Source organism: Myxine glutinosa, chromosome 1 (assembly GCF_964187855.1).
Source record: "Myxine glutinosa chromosome 1, kmMyxGlut1.1, whole genome shotgun sequence".
In the NCBI taxonomy this organism is placed as follows: Eukaryota; Metazoa; Chordata; class Myxini; order Myxiniformes; family Myxinidae; genus Myxine; species Myxine glutinosa.
In genome coordinates this window covers 371,959,796-371,982,499 of record NC_136261.1, presented here as the reverse complement: position 1 = coordinate 371,982,499, position 22,704 = coordinate 371,959,796, and the positions used below count along the sequence as shown (strand labels likewise).

The 22,704-nt window shown below is 46.2% G+C and overlaps 1 protein-coding gene across 1 annotated transcript in view; it reads left to right on the top strand.

Moving 5' to 3' along the window:
* Positions 1-20,170, top strand: part of LOC137415025 (E3 ubiquitin/ISG15 ligase TRIM25-like) — a 141,454-nt gene extending 121,284 nt beyond the window's left edge. The window contains exon 6 of the mRNA XM_068100596.2: positions 19,775-20,170. Coding sequence (XP_067956697.2) covers positions 19,775-20,028 — 254 coding nt within the window. The 3' untranslated portion in view covers positions 20,029-20,170. The remainder of the gene's footprint in view (positions 1-19,774) is intronic.
* The last annotated feature ends 2,534 nt before the right edge of the window (positions 20,171-22,704 follow it).

The following is a 22,704-nucleotide window of genomic DNA, read 5'->3' as shown; positions in this document are numbered from 1 at the left end:
GTTGTGCACGGGGACCTGCACAGCTGCTCGTTTCCACCTTGCTGGAGCTGAGTTACTCAGAACCGAATGGGCCTCTTTGTGTGTGTCCGTGTGTGTCAATGTGTGCGAGGTTGGTTGTTATCTACACATGCGGCTTGCAGAGGTGCAACGGATTCCTGCAAGGTCACGATATATCTGTGTGTGTGTGTGTGTGTGTGTGTGTGTGTGTGTGTGTGTGTGTGTGTGTGTGTGTGTGTGTGTGTGTGTGTGTGTGCGTGCGCCATGTTCTTTGTGTGCTTATGCTTGAGCGTTCTGATGTGGAATGTGATACAACCGAATGATCGTTGTGACCTCCTCAGTTCGTTAGGCTTTCAATGTTTTTGACAGACACCATCCTCAGGTGTGTAGAGAGAAGCTGAATAGGTCCTTCCATGGCATGGCTTTCCAAATGAACAAGAGACACAACGATAACATTGTAACAAAGTATATAACAATTAATACAAATAACATTAACACCAATAATAAGAGTAACATCATTTGGCAATAATAACGAACCAACAATCCTCCCAGGCCTGCCCAACCTCATGATTGGTCCAATTTAGCAGAAATGCGTACATAATATATAGACGGTCCTGAAGACATTCGTTACATCGGCCAGAGGGTTAGACCGGCTCGGAAATGCCTGTTCACCATGCTGAGAATATTTTTAAAATGACGGAATAACACGATAACACAGTAATTGTGATGGCAAATATACGCAAAGAAATGACGACCGCTCATCATCGACGAGCTAACGAAACTTAGTCGAAATGAAATTCCATTTCAATGCGACTATTAGAACCGACAGCCAACAGAACCCTTCATTGTGAGGTCACCAATGGGCGTGAATGCACGACTGTGTGACGTCACAGAACGACAGTTCCTTATCGCATTTGAAACATTGCTTCAAGATGGCGAGCACGTGTTTCTTTCTCGTTGTTTCGCTTCGCTGTTTCATACTGCACTTCAACCTCGGTTACCTGGTACTACTTCAACACGTGAGCTTTGAACGAGTGGGAAGATTTGCGTGTACGTTTTAACTGTTTGAAGGTGCGGTTGTGCACGGGGACCTGCACAGCTGCTCGTTTCCACCTCGCTGGAGCTGAGTTACTCTGAACCGAATGGGCCTGTTTGTGTGTGTCCGTGTGTGTCAATGTGTGCGACGTTGGTTGTTATCTACACATGCGGCTTGCAGAGGTGCAACGGATTCCTGCCAGCTCGCGATATATCCACGTGTGTGTGTGTGTGCGTGTGCGTGCGCCATGTTCTTTGTGTACTTATGCTTGAGCGTTCTGATGTGGAATGTGATACAACCGAATGATCGTTGTGACCTCATCAGTTCGTTAGGCTTTCAATGTTTTTGACAGACACCATCCTCAGGTGTGAAGAGAGAAGCTGAATAGGTCCTTCCATGGCATAGCTTTCCAAATGAACAAGAGAGACAACGATAACATTGTAACAAAGTATATAACAATTAATACTAATAACATTAACACCAATAATAAGAGTAACATCATTTGGCAATAATAACGAACCAACAATCCTCCCAGGCCTGCCCAACCTCATGATTGGTCCAATTTAGCACAAATGCGTCCATAATATATAGACGGTCCTGAAGACATTCGTTACATCGGCAAGAGGGTTAGACCGGCTCGGAAATGCCTGGTCACCATGCTGAGAATATTTTAAAAATGACGGATTAACACGATAACACAGTAATTGTGATGGCAAATATACGCAAAGAAATGACGACCGCTCATCATCGACGAGCTAACGAAACTTAGTCGAAATGAAATTCCATTTCAATGCGACTATTAGAACCGACAGCCAACAGAACCCTTCATTGTGAGGTCACCAATGGGCGTGACTGCACGACTGTGTGACGTCACAGAACGACAGTTCCTTATCGCATTTGAAACATTGCTTCAAGATGGCGAGCACGTGTTTCTTTCTCGTTGCTTCGCTTCGTTGTTTCATACTGCACTTCAACCTCGGTTACCTGGTACTACTTCAACACGTGAGCTTTGAACGAGTGGGAAGATTTGCGTGTACGTTTTAACTGGTTTGAAGGTGCTGTTGTGCACGGGGACCTGCACAGATGCTCGTTTCCACCTCGCTGGAGCTGAGTTACTCTGAACCGAATGGGCCTGTTTGTGTGTGTCCGTGTGTGTCAATGTGTGCGACGTTGGTTGATATCTACACATGCGGCTTGCAGAGGTGCAACGGATTCCTGCCAGGTCGCGATATATCCACGTGTGTGTGTGTGTGCGTGTGCGTGCGTGCGCCATGTTCTTTGTGTGCTTATGCTTGAGCGTTCTGATGTGCAATGTGATACAACCGAATGATCGTTGTGACCTCCTCAGTTCGTTAGGCTTTCAATGTTTTTGACAGACACCATCCTCAGGTATGTAGAGAGAAGCTGAATAGGTCCTTCCATGGCATGGCTTTCCAAATGAACAAGAGACACAACGATAACATTGTAACAAAGTATATAACAATTAATACAAATAACATTAACACCAATGATAAGAGTAACATCATTTGGCAATAATAACGAACCAACAATCCTCCCAGGCCTGCCCAACCTCATGATTGGTCCAATTTAGCAGAAATGCGTACATAATATATAGACGGTCCTGAAGACATTCGTTACATCGGCCAGAGGGTTAGACCGGCTCGGAAATGCCTGGTCACCATGCTGAGAATATTTAAAAAATGACGGGATAACACGATAACACAGTAATTGTGATGGCAAATATACGCAAAGAAATGACGACCGCTCATCATCGACGAGCTAACGAAACTTAGTCGAAATGAAATTCCATTTCAATGCGACTATTAGAACCGACAGCCAACAGAACCCTTCATTGTGAGGTCACCAATGGGCGTGACTGCACGACTGTGTGACGTCACAGAACGACAGTTCCTTATCGCATTTGAAACATTGCTTCAAGATGGCGAGCACGTGTTTCTTTCTCGTTGCTTCGCTTCGCTGTTTCATACTGCACTTCAACCTCGGTTACCTGGTACTACTTTAACACGTGAGCTTTGAACGAGTGGGAAGATTTGCGTGTACGTTTTAACTGGTTTGAAGGTGCGGTTGTGCACAGGGACCTGCACAGCTGCTCGTTTCCACCTCGCTGGAGCTGAGTTACTCTGAACCGAATGGGCCTGTTTGTGTGTGTCCGTGTGTGTCAATGTGTGCGACGTTGGTTGTTATCTACACATGCGGCTTGCAGAGGTGCAACGGATTCCTGCCAGGTCGCGATATATCCACGTGTGTGTGTGTGTGTGTGTGTGTGTGTGTGTGTGTGTGTGTGTGTGTGTGTGTGTGTGTGTGTGTGTGTGTGTGTGTGTGTGTTGCGTGCGTGAGCCATGTTCTTTGTGTACTTATGCTTGAGCGTTCTGATGTGGAATGTGATACAACCGAATGATCGTTGTGACCTCCTCAGTTCGTTAGGCTTTCAATGTTTTTGACAGACACCATCCTCAGGTGTGTAGAGAGAAGCTGAATAGGTCCTTCCATGGCATGGCTTTCCAAATGAACAAGAGACACAACGATAACATTGTAACAAAGTATATAACAATTAATACTGATAACATTAACACCAATAATAAAAGTAACATAATTTGGCAATAATAACGAACCAACAATCCGCCCAGGTCTGCCCAACCTCATGATTGGTCCAATTTAGCAGAAATGCGTACATAATATATAGACGGTCCTGAAGACATTCGGTACATCGGCCAGAGGGTTAGACCGGCTCGGAAATGCCTGTTCACCATGCTGAGAATATTTTTAAAATGACGGAATAACACGATAACACACTAATTGTGATGGCAAATATACGCAAAGAAATGACGACCGCTCATCATCGACGAGCTAACGAAACTTAGTCGAAATGAAATTCCATTTCAATGCGACTATTAGAACCGACAGCCAACAGAACCCTTCATTGTGAGTTCACCAATGGGCGTGACTTCACGACTGTGTGACGTCACAGAACGACAGTTCCTCATCGCATTTGAAACATTGCTTCAAGATGGCGAGCACGTGTTTCTTTCTCGTTGCTTCGCTTCGCTGTTTCATACTGCACTTCAACCTCGGTTACCTGGTCCTACTTCAACATGTGAGCTTTGAACGAGTGGGAAGATTTGCGTGTACGTTTTAACTGGTTTGAACGTGCGGTTGTGCACGGGGACCTGCACAGCTGCTCGTTTCCACCTCCCTGGAGCTGAGTTACTCTGAACCGAATGGGCCTGTTTGTGTGTGTCCGTGTGTGTCAATGTGTGCGACGTTGGTTGTTATCTACACATGCGGCTTGCAGAGGTGCAACGGTTTCCTGCAAGGTCGCGATATATCCACGTGTGTGTGTGTGTGTGTGTGTGTGTGTGTGTGTGTGTGTGTGTGTGTGTGTGTGTGTGTGTGCGTGCGTGCGTTCGCCATGTTATTTGTGTGCTTATGCTTGAGCGTTCTGATGTGCAATGTGATACAACCGAATGATCGTTGTGACCTCCTCAGTTCGTTAGGCTTTCAATGTTTTTGACAGACACCATCCTCAGGTGTGAAGAGAGAAGCTGAATAGGTCCTTCCATGGCATGGCTTTCCAAATGAACAAGAGAGACAACGATAACATTGTAACAAAGTATATAACAATTAATACTAATAACATTAACACCAATAATAAGAGTAACATCATTTGGCAATAATAACGAACCAACAATCCTCCCAGGCCTGCCCAACCTCATGATTGGTCCAATTTAGCACAAATGCGTCCATAATATATAGACGGTCCTGAAGACATTCGTTACATCGGCAAGAGGGTTAGACCGGCTCGGAAATGCCTGGTCACCATGCTGAGAATATTTTAAAAATGACGGATTAACACGATAACACAGTAATTGTGATGGCAAATATACGCAAAGAAATGACGACCGCTCATCATCGACGAGCTAACGAAACTTAGTCGAAATGAAATTCCATTTCAATGCGACTATTAGAACCGACAGCCAACAGAACCCTTCATTGTGAGGTCACCAATGGGCGTGACTGCACGACTGTGTGACGTCACAGAACGACAGTTCCTTATCGCATTTGAAACATTGCTTCAAGATGGCGAGCACGTGTTTCTTTCTCGTTGCTTCGCTTCGTTGTTTCATACTGCACTTCAACCTCGGTTACCTGGTACTACTTCAACACGTGAGCTTTGAACGAGTGGGAAGATTTGCGTGTACGTTTTAACTGGTTTGAAGGTGCTGTTGTGCACGGGGACCTGCACAGATGCTCGTTTCCACCTCGCTGGAGCTGAGTTACTCTGAACCGAATGGGCCTGTTTGTGTGTGTCCGTGTGTGTCAATGTGTGCGACGTTGGTTGATATCTACACATGCGGCTTGCAGAGGTGCAACGGATTCCTGCCAGGTCGCGATATATCCACGTGTGTGTGTGTGTGCGTGTGCGTGCGTGCGCCATGTTCTTTGTGTGCTTATGCTTGAGCGTTCTGATGTGCAATGTGATACAACCGAATGATCGTTGTGACCTCCTCAGTTCGTTAGGCTTTCAATGTTTTTGACAGACACCATCCTCAGGTATGTAGAGAGAAGCTGAATAGGTCCTTCCATGGCATGGCTTTCCAAATGAACAAGAGACACAACGATAACATTGTAACAAAGTATATAACAATTAATACAAATAACATTAACACCAATGATAAGAGTAACATCATTTGGCAATAATAACGAACCAACAATCCTCCCAGGCCTGCCCAACCTCATGATTGGTCCAATTTAGCAGAAATGCGTACATAATATATAGACGGTCCTGAAGACATTCGTTACATCGGCCAGAGGGTTAGACCGGCTCGGAAATGCCTGGTCACCATGCTGAGAATATTTAAAAAATGACGGGATAACACGATAACACAGTAATTGTGATGGCAAATATACGCAAAGAAATGACGACCGCTCATCATCGACGAGCTAACGAAACTTAGTCGAAATGAAATTCCATTTCAATGCGACTATTAGAACCGACAGCCAACAGAACCCTTCATTGTGAGGTCACCAATGGGCGTGACTGCACGACTGTGTGACGTCACAGAACGACAGTTCCTTATCGCATTTGAAACATTGCTTCAAGATGGCGAGCACGTGTTTCTTTCTCGTTGCTTCGCTTCGCTGTTTCATACTGCACTTCAACCTCGGTTACCTGGTACTACTTTAACACGTGAGCTTTGAACGAGTGGGAAGATTTGCGTGTACGTTTTAACTGGTTTGAAGGTGCGGTTGTGCACAGGGACCTGCACAGCTGCTCGTTTCCACCTCGCTGGAGCTGAGTTACTCTGAACCGAATGGGCCTGTTTGTGTGTGTCCGTGTGTGTCAATGTGTGCGACGTTGGTTGTTATCTACACATGCGGCTTGCAGAGGTGCAACGGATTCCTGCCAGGTCGCGATATATCCACGTGTGTGTGTGTGTGTGTGTGTGTGTGTGTGTGTGTGTGTGTGTGTGTGTGTGTGTGTGTGTGTGTGTGTGTGTTGCGTGCGTGAGCCATGTTCTTTGTGTACTTATGCTTGAGCGTTCTGATGTGGAATGTGATACAACCGAATGATCGTTGTGACCTCCTCAGTTCGTTAGGCTTTCAATGTTTTTGACAGACACCATCCTCAGGTGTGTAGAGAGAAGCTGAATAGGTCCTTCCATGGCATGGCTTTCCAAATGAACAAGAGACACAACGATAACATTGTAACAAAGTATATAACAATTAATACTGATAACATTAACACCAATAATAAAAGTAACATAATTTGGCAATAATAACGAACCAACAATCCGCCCAGGTCTGCCCAACCTCATGATTGGTCCAATTTAGCAGAAATGCGTACATAATATATAGACGGTCCTGAAGACATTCGGTACATCGGCCAGAGGGTTAGACCGGCTCGGAAATGCCTGTTCACCATGCTGAGAATATTTTTAAAATGACGGAATAACACGATAACACACTAATTGTGATGGCAAATATACGCAAAGAAATGATGACCGCTCATCATCGACGAGCTAACGAAACTTAGTCGAAATGAAATTCCATTTCAATGCGACTATTAGAACCGACAGCCAACAGAACCCTTCATTGTGAGGTCACCAATGGGCGTGACTTCACGACTGTGTGACGTCACAGAACGACAGTTCCTCATCGCATTTGAAACATTGCTTCAAGATGGCGAGCACGTGTTTCTTTCTCGTTGCTTCGCTTCGCTGTTTCATACTGCACTTCAACCTCGGTTACCTGGTCCTACTTCAACATGTGAGCTTTGAACGAGTGGGAAGATTTGCGTGTACGTTTTAACTGGTTTGAACGTGCGGTTGTGCACGGGGACCTGCACAGCTGCTCGTTTCCACCTCCCTGGAGCTGAGTTACTCTGAACCGAATGGGCCTGTTTGTGTGTGTCCGTGTGTGTCAATGTGTGCGACGTTGGTTGTTATCTACACATGCGGCTTGCAGAGGTGCAACGGTTTCCTGCAAGGTCGCGATATATCCACGTGTGTGTGTGTGTGTGTGTGTGTGTGTGTGTGTGTGTGTGTGTGTGTGTGTGTGTGCGTGCGTGCGTTCGCCATGTTATTTGTGTGCTTATGCTTGAGCGTTCTGATGTGGAATGTGATACAACCGAATGATCGTTGTGACCTCCTCAGTTCGTTAGGCTTTCAATGTTTTTGACAGACACCATCCTCAGGTGTGTAGAGAGAAGCTGAATAGGTCCTTCCATGGCATGGCTTTCCAAATGAACAAGAGACACAACGATAACATTGTAACAAAGTATATAACAATTTATACAAATAACATTCACACCAATTATAAGAGTAACATCATTTGGCAATAATAACGAACCAACAATCCTCCCAGGCCTGCCCAACCTCATGATTGGTCCAATTTAGCAGAAATGCGTACATAATATATAGACGGTCCTGAAGACATTCGTAACATCGGCCAGAGGGTTAGACCGGCTCGGAAATGCCTGGTCACCATGCTGAGAATATTTTTGAAATGACGGAATAACACGATAACACAGTAATTGTGATGGCAAATATACGCAAAGAAATGACGACCGCTCATCATCGACGAGCTAACGAAACTTTGTCGAAATGAAATTCCATTTCAATGCGACTATTAGAACCGACAGCCAACAGAACCCATCATTGTGAGGTCACCAATGGGCGTGACTGCACGACTGTGTGACGTCACAGAACGACAGTTCCTTATCGCATTTGAAACATTGCTTCAAGATGGCGAGCACGTGTTTCTTTCTCGTTGCTTCGCTTCGCTGTTTCATACTGCACTTCAACCTCGGTTACCTGGTACTATTTCAACACGTGAGCTTTGAACGAGTGGGAAGATTTGCGTGTACGTTTTAACTGTTTGAAGGTGCGGTTGTGCACGGGGACCTGCACAGCTGCTCGTTTCCACCTCGCTGGAGCTGAGTTACTCTGAACCGAATGGGCCTGTTTGTGTGTGTCTGTGTGTGTCAATGTGTGCGACGTTGGTTGTTATCTACACATGCGGCTTGCAGAGGTGCAACGGATTCCTGCTAGGTCGCGATATATCCACGTGTGTGTGTGTGTGTGTGCGTGTGCGTGCGTGCGCCATGTTCTTTGTGTGCTTATGCTTGAGCGTTCTGATGTGGAATTGTGATACAACCGAATGATCGTTGTGACCTCCTCAGTTCGTTAAGCTTTCAATGTTTTTGACAGACACCATCCTCAGGTGTGTAGAGAGAAGCTGAATAGGTCCTTCCATGGCATGGCTTTCCAAATGAACAAGAGACACAACGATAACATTGTAACAAAGTATATAACAATTAATACTAATAACATTGACACCAATAATAAGAGTAACATCATTTGGCAATAATAACGAACTAACAACTTCCCAGGCCTGCCCAACCTCATGATTGGTCCAATTTAGCAGAAATGCGTCCATAATATATAGACGGTCCTGAAGACATTCGTTACATCGGCCAGAGGGTTAGACCGGCTCGGAAATGCCTGGTCACTATGCTGAGAATATTTTTAAAATGACGGAATAACACGATAACACAGTAATTGTGATGGCAAATATACACAAAGAAATGACGACCGCTCATCATCGTCGAGCTAACGAAACTTTGTCGAAATGAAATTCCATTTCAATGCGACTATTAGAACCGACAGCCAACAGAACCCTTCATTGTGAGGTCACCAATGGGCGTGACTGCACGACTGTGTGACGTCACCGAACGACAGGTCCTTTTCGCATTTGAAACATTGCTTCAAGATGGCGAGCACGTGTTTCTTTCTCGTTGCTTCGCTTCGCTGTTTCATACTGCACTTCAACCTCGGTTACCTGGTACTACTTCAACACGTGAGCTTTGAACGAGTGGGAAGATTTGCGTGTACGTTTTAACTGGTTTGAAGGTGCGGTTGTGCACGGGGACCTGCACAGCTGCTCGTTTCCACCTCGCTGGTGCTGAGTTACTCTGAACAGAATGGGCCTGTTTGTGTGTGTCCGTGTGTGTCAATGTGTGCGACGTTGGTTGTTATCTACACATGCGGCTTGCAGAGGTGCAACGGATTCTTGCAAGGTCGCGATATATCCATGTGTGTGTGTGTGTGTGTGTGTGTGTGTGTGTGTGTGTGTGTGTGTGCATGCGTGCGCCATGTTCTTTGTGTGCTTATGCTTGAGCGTTCTGGTGTGGAATGTGATACAACCGAATGATCGTTGTGACCTCCTCAGTTCGTTAGGCTTTCAATGTTTTTGACAGACACCATCCTCAGGTGTGTAGAGAGAAGCTGAATAGGTCCTTCCATGGCATGGCTTTCCAAATGAACAAGAGACACAACGATAACATTGTAACAAAGTATGTAACAATTAATACTAATAACATTAACACCAATAATAAGAGGAATCGGAGTTAGAAGAGACACACAAGTCAATCTCCATGTTGTCCTTAAAAGCTGTAAGTTGTTCAGAATTCATCAGAATTTCACAGAATTTGTTTTACCAGGGCCTTTATCGACCCTAACATGCGACAAAAACAAAAAAAATACAGAAATCAAATCCGAGTTAAAATAAACCCATGAGGCCGATCAACGCCTTGAAGGAAAGCCGATGAGGATCCCAATCACCGGCCTTCCCCATGTTAAATCCTGATAAGCTGTAAGTTCGTTTAATATCCATATTTGTTGTAGTCTAGTGTTAAACCACTTCAGTGACTACCAAACCCAAAACAGAAATCGAATCCGAGTTGAAATAAGCCTGTGAAGGGGTTTGAAGCAAAACACTGTTTTTAACCAGAGGAATTCCTTTTCTAAATCATAAAACATGATTCCTAAGCCATCCATCGTCCATCCTAACATAATCCGAAAGCTGTTAACCTTAGGCATGCAATCCTGCTCATCAACATTAACCACACCTTCATTTAGACAACTTTATTTGCTGAAAAACCCGCGGCCTAGCATTTAGCCAAGACCAAGCCGAGACCAACGGCCTGCAGGCCAATTTTGAAACATTAACAAATGAAAAACTACAAACCTCACAAACACAAGACTTGCCTTGTTCTTCTCTTGACACCTTTGTCTTTCCAAATATCCACACAAGGAGGACTGACGCAAGAAATCTGTCTCACGACGGTCTAAACCACGGGCACATTCCCTGTTGGTGGGTGAACAATCTCAATAGGCCGAAACAAAATGGCGGCTTAAGAACCCAACGATGTGACCGTGGGCTGACCATGATGGCGAACCGCCATTTTGGTAAGGCTTTTTAATTTTTTTGCTGGGAGCACCTCATTAATAATCTTTAGGGTGTTTAAACACACAGTTTTCATTCATGCACTCTCTCGGAGGTGGATATGTATGTATGAGAAGTTTGGGGCCGCTATGTTTCATGGTGTTGGAGTTATGGAGGAGACACACACACTGCTTTCTATTATTATCGAATTTGTAAGATTGAATTAAAACAATGGAACACACATTTAATTTATCACCTTAACATTGTCACTGAGAGTTGAGCAACAAAGTCATTACAAATATTTATGCAAAACGACAAATAAAGCAAATGGCAAGGTAAGAGAATGGTGAAACTGCAGTATGTTCCATTACCAAGCAGATTAGAGAGTGATCGCCAAGCCGCTTAAGCACTCAAGCAAGCACTCCAACTAAATGATCGGCTGGCTTGGCAAGCGTGAGCAAGCCGATTAGATTGCTTCTGGTGTAAATGGATAAAAATGTTTGGCAGATCCGACCTGCTAATCCCCACTTCTTTAATACTTCGAAATAGGCTCAATCTGGTTCCATCATACTGAGGGGTTTTAAAAACAGGTGGTTAAAATCTTTGGGTTTCCTACAAGTATCGCAGGTCCCAGTACAGTAGAGTGATACCCGATCCTATACATATGAATTAAGACGACAAAGCAGGAGGGATGACAGCCTTTCTTAAATAAATAAATACACCGATTTAAAAGAAGAGCTAATTTTTTATTATTTTTTTTGTTTGTTTACTGAATCGAAGCTCGTGAAAGAGCTAACATTTATTTCACAAACAAATCAACCAGACAAACAAAATATATAAAAAGAGGGAGCAGAAGACAAGATGGGGAGAGAAGGGGAAGCACACAAACACAACATTTGAGAGCTGGGAGATGTGTCGGAGGGAGAGGGCTTGGGGGGGAGGCGTGGGAAGGTGGGGGGAGGGGGTGGGAGAAGTATAAAACACAAGGACACCAAGGACTTCCAGGACAGAAGTTGGTATTTCAAAAAAGTGGATTTGGGGTGAAATTAGCGGGGGTAGAAAAGATCAAGGTTTTGGATGGGGGAAGATAAGAGATGGTGGTGAACAGCTGTTTAAAGACCTGGAGGGTGGAGTGGGATTGAAGAGAGTGAGGGAGTTTGTTCCAGAGGCGGGAGAAAAGAGGAATGAAGGAGTGAAGGTGAGCAGAGAGTCTTGATTTTAGCAGTTTAACCATAAGAGGGTTGCAGGCAGATCTTGTGCGACCTGTAGGAATATTTGGGGGACAGAGCCCAGAGAGAGCTTGGGGGGGGGCAAGGCCAGAGAGGAGTCGGTAGAAGACGGAAAGACCACCAACCTGCCTGCGGTGAGTGAGTGAAAGGCCCTTGGAGTTAGCTTCATCGCGGGAGATTCCAATGATTCTGAACGCTTTGGTTTCAACATCGTGAAGACGAGCTAGGTGTGAGGCAGGAGCACCAGCCCAGAGGGGAGAGCAGTATTCCATTGAGCTGCGCATGAAAGCCTTGTATGTGGTGAGGAGCTCAGGTGTGCCCAGGAAGGACTTCGCACGACGGAGGATGCCCAGTCGGCGACTGGCTTTGGAGGCCAGATTTGAAATGTGGTTTTCCCAGGAAAGATCATGGCAGATAGTGAGACCCAAAAGCTTGAGTGACAGAACTTCTTGGAGAGGATTATTCAGAAAGTGGATGGGAGGGTTGTCCAGTCGGTCTTTTCTGAGAGACATCGTAAGAGTGTGAGATTTGTCAGGATTGAAAGACATGTTTCACTTGTTTGCCCAGTCTGTGATTTTGTCCAGGTCTGCAGAGAGTGAGGAGGCTGCAGACTGCCGATCTGAGGGATGAGGAATGGAGCGACAGAGAGTGGAGTCATCAGCAAAGAGATAGAGAGGCTTTTCAAGAGAGTCAGAGAGATCATTGATGAATACCAGAAAAAGCACAGGGCCCAGAACACTGCCTTGGGGAACTCCAGCCTGAACAGGAAGAGGAGATGAGAGAAACCCATTCAGGGCCACACGTTGATTACGACTAGAGAGGAAGTCTGCCAGCCATGCGTGGAGCTTTCCATGGATACCAAAGGAGGAGAGTTTGGTGAGCAGAGCGGGATGCTAGACCGTATCTAAGGCACGTGATATGTCAAGAGAGACAGCTCTAATTTCCTGTTTGGCATTGAGGACCTCCATCCATTGTTGAGAAAGCAGAAGCAGCATGTCCAGAGTAGAGTGACCTGGTCTGAAACCAAATTGATGATCAGAGATCAAGCCATTGGAGAAGAGGAAAGATTTCATATCCGAAGCAATGATGGATTCCATGACTTTGCTGAAAATTGGGAGAAGGCTGATTGGTCTGTAGTTGCTGGGATCTGTTTTTGCACCTTTTTTGTGCAAAGCGGTGATGTTTGCTGATTTCCAAGCAGATGGCAGATGACCTTGAGCAAAAGAGAGAGTGAATAGAACAGAGAGAGAGGGAGTGAAAGAGCGGTGAAAGTGCCAAGAAAGAGTGAAAGAGCGGATGCAACAAAACAAATTTTCCATCCCCCAAAAGTGCAGCTTGGGGCGACCGCCCCGTTCGCCCCGTTCGCCCCACACCCCTTGCTACGCCAGGTTTGAGGTGCATTATTTTTCTGGTTCATTTTCAGGTTGATTCAATAAAAAACTAAAATGGCACTCGGTAGAGTACATATCTCTGCCAGGTTGAATAGTTTACGGTTTTGGCCCCATCTCTCACTTATGAAGAATTACTTTTAAAAACTAAAAAAAACTCTCGTATCCGGATCTTCACCAAAATGGAATCAATTCTTCCTCGTCACACACCCACCCTGTCCACCAAGTTTCGTCGAATCCGTCCATAACTTTTGAAGATTTCGTGCTCACAGATAAACAACACAGACAGACTGTTGAAAACATAACCTCTGTCCACCTTCAGTGAGTGACTGAGGTAAAACTTTCATAATTATTTGTGATGGCAATCCATAAAAGGATTGCGGCGTCATTTCCATCTTGTTTGGTTGTTTTCTGGAGATTCCATCCAGACATGTCCTTTGATTTTTTAATGCTTCTTTTTTGGGGTGGGGGGCAGGTAAAGGGGGGTGGGTGTGTGGGGGTGGTGTTGGGGAAGGAGAGGATTATGGGTGGTTGTGTAAATTGTATTGTGTGGTAAATTGTGTTTCAATTGTCAAACTGAAGGTCTTGGTTTCCACGGGGTCAAGCTGAGCAAGATGTAAGGCCGGTGATCTTTGCTCCTGCCACGCTGCTCTCATCCCCACTCCTCCCCCTTCATCTCCACGCCTCCCTCCCCCCGATCCCCACTCCTCCTGCCTCCATACCCACTCATCACTCCTACAAAATTCTCCCCATCCCCCCCTCCACACTCCATCTCCTCCCCATTCCCATTCATCCAAACCCCCCTAATTCCCATTCCACAACCCACCGCCCCAAATCCCCACTCCATTACGACATCCCCAATCCCTACTCCTCCCACCCCCATCTCAAACCCCCCAATCCCTACTCCTCCCATCCCCATTCCTCCAACCCATTCCAATCGCCTCTCCATAAACCCCCATTCCTCACTCCATCACCCCCATTCATCACTCCATCACCCCCATTCCTCACTCCATCACCCCCATTCATCACTCCATCACCCCCCATTCCTCACTCCATCACCCCCATTCCTCACTCCATCACCCCCATTCCTCACTCCATTCCTCACTCCATCAACCCCATTCATCACTCCATCACCCCCATTCCTCACTCCATCACCCCCATTCCTCACTCCATCACCCTCATTCATCACTCCATCACCCCCATTCCTCACTTCATCACCCCCATCCTCACTCCATCACCCCCATTCCTCACTCCATCACCCCCATTCCTCACTCCATCACCCCCATTCCTCACTCCATCACCCCCATTCCTCACTCCATCACCCCCATTCCTCCAACCCACCCCAATCCCCACTACCATTCCTGTGTGTGCCACATTCATGATGGGCCCAATGCCCTCCAAGGCTCCACCCGCGTCGAATTTCCTTGTTTATTACTCTCTGACAGGTGGACCCAGGGGCGTCGAGGGGTGGGGTCTTTCAGAGGTTTCTTGTCTTTCAAGTTAATGTCCCTGATCCGACCACAGACTATTCTGCTAAAATAAAACCCAACTCTTCTACTCATTTTGTCGATGTAATGTATCAAGCTGGGAAGACAGGTTGAGTGCACCATCGGTCGTTTATTGCGCGGCCGGGAAAAACACAGGCGCCCAGCGTCGGCCCAGCTTTCCGCGCCATGCAGTAAGCCCCGCCCGCCTCTTTTATGACCGCACTTCCGGTTAAACCCATGCAATAATACACAACATCTCCCCCCTCCCATTAAGAGTGAAAATGCATACTACAAGCATACAAATGCATACAATAATGCAAACATACAAAATTGCAAAATTGCAAATGCAAAAATTGAATTGAATGAAATTGAAAATCGAATGCAAAATGCAGACAATAATATTAACTGCAAGTCAAGGCGGATCGGCGCCTTTCGAACTCTATATGATCGTCGGGGTGCAAAGCCGCCACACGGCCCCACTGGTGGTGCTGCAACAGCGTTATGGGGGTCAGCCTCAGGGAGTGGTGCAAAGCCGCCACACGGCCCCACTGGTGGTGCTGCAACAGCGTTATTGGGGTCAGACTCAGGGAGTGGTGCAAAGCCGCCACACGGCCCCACTGGTGGTGCTGCACCAGCGTTATTGGGGTCAGCCTCAGGGAATGGTGCAAAGCCGCCACACGGCCCCACTGGTGGTGCTGCAACAACGTTATTGGGGTCAGACTCAGGGAGTGGTGCAAAGCCGCCACACGGCCCCACTGGTGGTGCTGCAACAGCGTTATGGGGGTCAGCCTCAGGGAGTGGTGCAAAGCCGCCACACGGCCCCACTGGTGGTGCTGCAACAGCGTTATTGGGGTCAGCCTCAGGGAGTGGTGCAAAGCCGCCACACGGCCCCACTGGTGGTGCTGCAACAGCGTTATTGCGGTCAGCCTCAGGGAGTGGTGCAAAGCCGCCACACGGCCCCACTGGTGGTGCTGCAACAGCGTTATTGGGGTCAGACTCAGGGAGTGGTGCAAAGCCGCCACACGGCCCCACTGGTGGTGCTGCACTAGCGTTATTGGGGTCAGCCTCAGGGAGTGGTGCAAAGCCGCCACACGGCCCCACTGGTGGTGCTGCAACAGCGTTATTGGGGTCAGACTCAGGGAGTGGTGCAAAGCCGCCACAAGGCCCCACTGGTGGTGCTGCAACAACGTTATTGGGGTCAGCCTCAGGGAGTGGTGCAAAGCCGCCACACGGCCTCACTGGTGGTGCTGCAACAGCGTTATTGGGGTCAGCCTCAGGGAGTGGTGCAAAGCCACCACACGGCCCCACTGGTGGTGCTGCAACAACGTTATTGGGGTCAGCCTCAGGGAGTGGTGCAAAGCCGCCACACGGCCCCACTGGTGGTGCTGCACCAGCGTTATGGGGGTCAGCCTCAGGGAGTGGTGCAAAGCCGCCACACGGCTCCACTGGTGGTGCTGCAACAACGTTATTGGGGTCAGCCTCAGGGAGTGATGCAAAGCCGCCACACGGCCCAACTGGTGGTGCTGCAACAACGTTATTGGGGTCAGCCTCAGGGAGTGGTGCAAAGCCGCCACACGGCTCCACTGGTGGTGCTGCAACAACGTTATTGGGGTCAGCCTCAGGGAGTGGTGCAAAGCCGCCACACGGCCCCACTGGTGGTGCTGCACCAGCGTTATGGGGGTCAGCCTCAGGGAGTGGTGCAAAGCCGCCACACGGCTCCACTGGTGGTGCTGCAACAACGTTATTGGGGTCAGCCTCAGGGAGTGATGCAAAGCCGCCACACGGCCCCACTGGTGGTGCTGCAACAACGTTATTGGGGTCAGCCTCAGGGAGTGGTGCAAAGCCGCCACACGGCTCCACTGGTGGTGCTGCAACAACGTTATTGGGGTCAGCCTCAGGGAGTGGTGCAAAGCCGCCACACGGCCCCACTGGTGGTGCTGCAACAACGTTATTGGGGTCAGCCTCAGGGAGTGATGCAAAGCCGCCACACGGCCCCACTGGTGGTGCTGCAACAACGTTATTGGGGTCAGCCTCAGGGAGTGGTGCAAATCCGCCACACGGCCCCACTGGTGGTGCTGCAACAGCGTTATTGGGGTCAGCCTCAGGGAGTGGTGCAGTACTATCTGCAGCAACAATGTCGCTGTTCACAGGTTCAGGAAGTGGCGAGGTATCCTTTGTGAAAATGACAGGATCACTGGACCGATACCGGACATGATCAAGGTGCCTCTGGACGACTCGATTGTCCTCTAGTTTGATAACGTAGGACAATGGTCCCTCATTTTTGTGAACCCGCCCTGGTAACCAAATCATTCCGCGACCAAAGTTTCTCACAAACACTGGGTCCCCGACCTTTATAAAGCGCCGTACAGCCTGTTTGTCATGGTGAAGTCTCTGTTTCCACTGATTTTGATACACGACCGACACCACGTCTGGTCTCAGACAATCCAGTCGTGTACGCGAACGTCGTTTCATCAGCAGCTCAGCTGGTGTCACCCCTGTCGTTGTGTGGGGAGTGATGTGGTGAGCGAAAAGCAAATGTGATAGTCTGGTCTGAAGGCTTCCTCCGGGTATCTTACTTAGACCAGACTTGACGAAACTCACAGAGCTTTCAGATAGTCCATTTGAAGCTTGATGGTGTGGGCTCACAAACTTGTGAATTATACCATTCGGGCGGGTGAATTCAGTGAATTCAGAACTTGAGAAACAGGTTCCATTGTCCGTGACTATCAAGCGTGGCAAACCATGAGTGACAAAGCACTGGCGCAGCCTCTCTATGGTAGCGGGTGAGGTTGCTGTATGTGTTACATAGACGTCGATCCATTTAGTGTGAGCATCCGTAACAACAAGGAGCTTACGGCCTTCGATGGGTCCAGCATAGTCAAGCTGAATCCTCTGCCATGGTTCAGTGGGTCATTCCCGGGGGTGTAGTGGTGCCTTCGCAGGGGCGTTTCGACTGCTTTGGCATGGATAACAATGTTTCACACACTGTGCGATGTCAGAGTCGAGGTGAGGCCACCAGACATAGTTCCGTGCCAGAGATTTCATTCTTACAATGCCTGGATGACAATCGTGAAGCTGATCCAAAATCTTAAGAGAAAATAATAAATATCAAGAATAAAGTAGTAGGGCATCAAAAAGCAACCGGGCGGGCACAAGAAGCCAATAACGTATTTTACTTGGCCTAATATTTCGGGATGTAAGGATTGCTTAAGTTAAAAGGGGTTACTTGATATAGCTCATGCATTCTGTTCTGAGAACGAGACACGATAATTCAACAAATGGCGCTTGGGTCAGTGTTCGGAGACAATTCTTCATTCCAGATTCCAAGTTTACGGTGGTGTTCTCGAGTTTAATCCAGATCCCTGTGTTCATGTTTTTGTCCGTGGAATACAAGATCTGTACGAAATGATTAATGTGATGTACTCTGGGTTGCTTGGACACAATGATGAACACAATAAGCCCGTTTATTGTGGCAGGGTTGTTGAAAAATATTGTAAACAAATGATGGCGAGATTATGACGTCAGATGTAAATTAGTACATTTTCATGACCAAGTTGAAAGAGGTATATCCGTTGCACACGACCCATAACTGGAAATTATGTTTCAATAAGTGCAACGGAGTTCGGAAGATCATCCTGCCTTGGTGTACATTGTAAGGAAGGGTGTTTAGCTCTACTGATAGTCTTCCACTGTCAAGTGCTTGTGCAGTTTCATGTTCAACAATTGATGCTAGCAGATGGAACACCCGGCTTAACGTCCATCCGAGAGACCCCCTGTGAAGCACCTCTCCAAGAGTCTCCAGTCGGGTTTGAGTCAAACCCAGGCCAGACTTATTACCCTGCGCTCGCGAAGCGAAAAGCGGGGTTAAGCAAATCTGCGTACGCGTGTCATGTGTGCCGTGTACCGTACGTGTGGCGTGTGCCGTGTGCCATACGTGTGTGCATTTTTAAAATTAATTTTCTCGGCAACCGTTGGTCCGATTGACACGAAAGTTTACCATAGAAGCGCCTCCTCCTGTAGATTTTTTTATATTCATAATTATGACGTCATAGGTCATGTGGTACAAACGCAATCTTGGAAAAACGTTGCACCTCCATATCTCCCAAACCGCTCCATGGGAAAAAAATTGAAGCATGGCTCATTGTCAAATACTCACCATGGGGAATAAGATGTGTTGATGGTGATGTCATCGGTGCCTTCGTTATGACGTCATAATTCGACAAGTACAATACTTATCGATCATTGTAAAAAAAAAATTCTCAGCAACTGTTGGTCTGATGGGCACGAAATCTTCACCATAGGAGCACCTCCTCGTACTTTAATGATAATCATGACGTCACAGTTCATTTGGTACAGGCGCCATCTTGGAAAACCGAAAAATGTTGCACCTCTAAATCTCCAAAACCGCTGCATGGAAAAAATTGAAACATGGCTCATTGTAAAGAACTCCATATGGGGAATAGATGTTGTTAACGATGACGTCATTGGTGCCATAATTATGACGTCATAATTCGACAGGGACAACGCTTAGTCTGATCAGTTTGAAATGTATTGAGCATGATTTATGCAACAATTATATTAGAGAACATTAATTTATGATGTCATCGCTCACGTGGTCTGGCAGCCATATTGGATCAAAGGAAAAAAATGTTCAAAAACAGAAGAGTTGGCTCGCAACAAGTTGACTGCGCAGGGTAAGTATTCTATGAATACCATCTAGTTGAACAGCTCATGTAATATGCATTGATCCGTTAGTTTGACGTCACAGCAAAGGTCAAGATTGCAGGAGGTGGAGTTATGGGTCGAGGCTCCTCCTCCATCCCTCGCAGCCTTTAAGTTGACAACTTGGTGAAATTCACTAACCTGGTATAACAAACCCTCTTTATGCAGCTTCTTTATCGGAGGGGAAGGACGAGATCGAGCTGGCAGAGGAAAATGGAGAGAAGGATGAGGATCTATTGGAAAAGGTGGAAAACTTGGAGCAGGACACTGAAATGCTAGAGCAGAAGAAAAGGAGTTTTATTGACAAGTTCCGATACATGGAGATTAAAACCCGATACATCGTGTGCGTGATGGTTGCATTACCTGTGGCGATCGTAACAATCACTATCAGGCAAGTACAGATCACAATCAACCACCAATAAGAAGCTGACATATAAATGACAATGATTGTGTTAATCAAATTAAACACGTAAATGCTCGTCTTCTTTCAGCATTCTGTGCATATACTGTGTACAGAAGAAGAGGAAGAATAAGGAATGTGCCACGATGGAGGATGGATGCCAAGATGCCGGAGGGGGAACAAACGGAGATGGAGAACTGGGCATTTCGCATATCAAACCGACTGAGGACAAAGATGAAGACCGACACGATTAGGAGAAGACATTCCAAAACTCACTCAAACGTTTCATCAACTCCTAAAGCTTTGGTGAAAAGCAATCCATCTCCATTTAACAGTTCGCTGGAATAAGTGGATGAGAGATAATCAAATGAATCCGATCTTGATATGACATGCTTGCTCCTTGGATTAAACGGTTCAAACTTTATGTTTCATTTTCAAAATTTATGTTTCTTCATGTTTCAAAATTCCTTTAAAAGTTTGATTTTTAAATCCATTATTAAACCAGTCAAGTTAATTACTCGGCCTTACACCCTCTCTATGAGGAGTAACAAGACAAATGAAGCAGCAAAGGAGGGAAAGAGACTATTCAATTGAAAAATGGTTTATTAAATTATACGTATTATGACAGCATGGTAAATAATACATTAATTACATCGTAAAGCTAGCACAGTCTTGCCTCAAGAGCTTATTCTCAACAAAAATACCATCGTTAAATGAAATTGCCACTATGATGGCCCAATGCTATTATGGGCCATATAGCCGTACCATCCATGCGCCATATTATGTCACAAACATTGCCTACAGAAAGTATTCACACCCCTTGATTTTTTTTCACATTTTGTTGTGTTACAGCCAGAATTTAATTTGGATTAAATTGGGATTTTACGTAGTACCCCATACGTTTTTTTTATTTTACAAAACTTAAAAAAAGAAGCTCTTTACAAAACAGGAAGAAGAAGACATAAAATGTCATAGTCCCCACAGTGGTATAAGTAATTTTGCTGTGCGAAGTTAAAGGCCATCAGTTGGCCATCTTTGCTCGGATGACACAACAAAATCTTCTGCATATATATATATATATATATATATATATATATATATATATGTGTGTGTGTGTGTGTGTGTGGTCTTTGTGCCATGTTTGAAGAAAATCAGTCCATGCATATCCGAGAAATGAGGACATGTTTAAGTAACAAAATGGCCACTAGTCGGCCATATTGGATCTGATCTTGAGGGAAAAATGACACGCATATGTAAGCCATCATTCATTATCTGTGTGCCAAGTTTAAACAACATCGGCAAATGCATGTCCGAGAAATTGTTGAGGACGTGTTCATCATCAGGTTTTTTACAACTAAAATGGCTGTCAGTCGGATATCTTTGATCGCATCGCGAAACAAAATGATGTGCATATGTACACCGTTATGTGTTGTCTTTGAGCTAAGCATAAACAAAATTGGTCCATATTTCTCCGAGATATGGTTGTGGACGCACAGATGGATGGACGGACGGGACCAAATCCATAAGCCCCTGTTTCGGATTAAGTCCAACATGGGCTAATAATAAAAAATGAAAAACAGAAATATCTAATTTACATAAGTACTCAACCCCCTGAGTCAATATGTCATAGAAGCACCTCGAGCAGTGATTACAGCTTGAGTCTTCTTGGGTATGTCTGTATCAACTTTGCACATCTGGATTTGGGGAATTTCTCCCATTCCTCCTTGCAGATTTGCTCAAGCTCTGTCAAGTTTGATGGGGAGCATTGGTGAACAGCAATCTTCGAGTCGTTCCACATATTCTCAATGGGATTCAAGTCTGGGCTTTAGCTGTCTGCTCAATGACTTTCACATTCTTGTTCTGAAGCCATTGCAGTGTTGCATTCGCTGTATGCTTGGGGTCATTGTCCTGTTGGAGTGTAAATCTTCGCCGCAGTCTCAGGTCGAGTTGTTTTGCACTCTGAAGCAGGTTCTACTCAAGGATTTGTCTGTATTTGGCTCCATTAAATGTTCCCTCTGTCCTTACAAGTCTCCCAGTCCGTGCCACTGAAAAGCATTCCCATAGCATGATGCTGCCACCACCATGCTTCATGGTAAGGACGGTGTTAGATGGGTGATGAGGTGTGCTTGGCTTACAGCAGATGCAGCGCTTTGCATTCAGGCCACAGAGTTCAATTTTCATCTCATTAGACCACATAATCTTTTGCCTCATGCTCTCAGAGTCTTTCACGTGGCTTTTTGCAAACTCCAGGTGTGCTGTCATGTGCCTTTTTCTCAGGAGTGGTTTCCATCTGGCCACTCTCCCATAAAGCCTCGTTTTGTCAAGTGCTGCAGAGACTGTTGTCTTTCTGGCAGGTTCTCACATCTCAGCCAAGGAACTCTGTAGATCCATCAGAGTGCTCATTGGGTTCCTGGTCACCTCCCTAACCAAGGTCCTTTTTACCCGGTTGCTCAGTTTGGTCGGACAGCCAGCTATAGGATGAGTCTCGGTCGTTCTATGTTTTTTCTATTTCCTAATGATGGAGCTCACTGTGCTCTTGGAAACTTTCAACACACTAGAAATTGTTTTATACCCTTCCCCAGATCTATGCCTCTTCACAATTATATCTTGGAGTTATATGGACAGTTCTTTGGACTTCATGGTAGAGTTTCTGCTCTGACATGCACTGTCAACTGTGGGACATTATATAGAAAAGTTT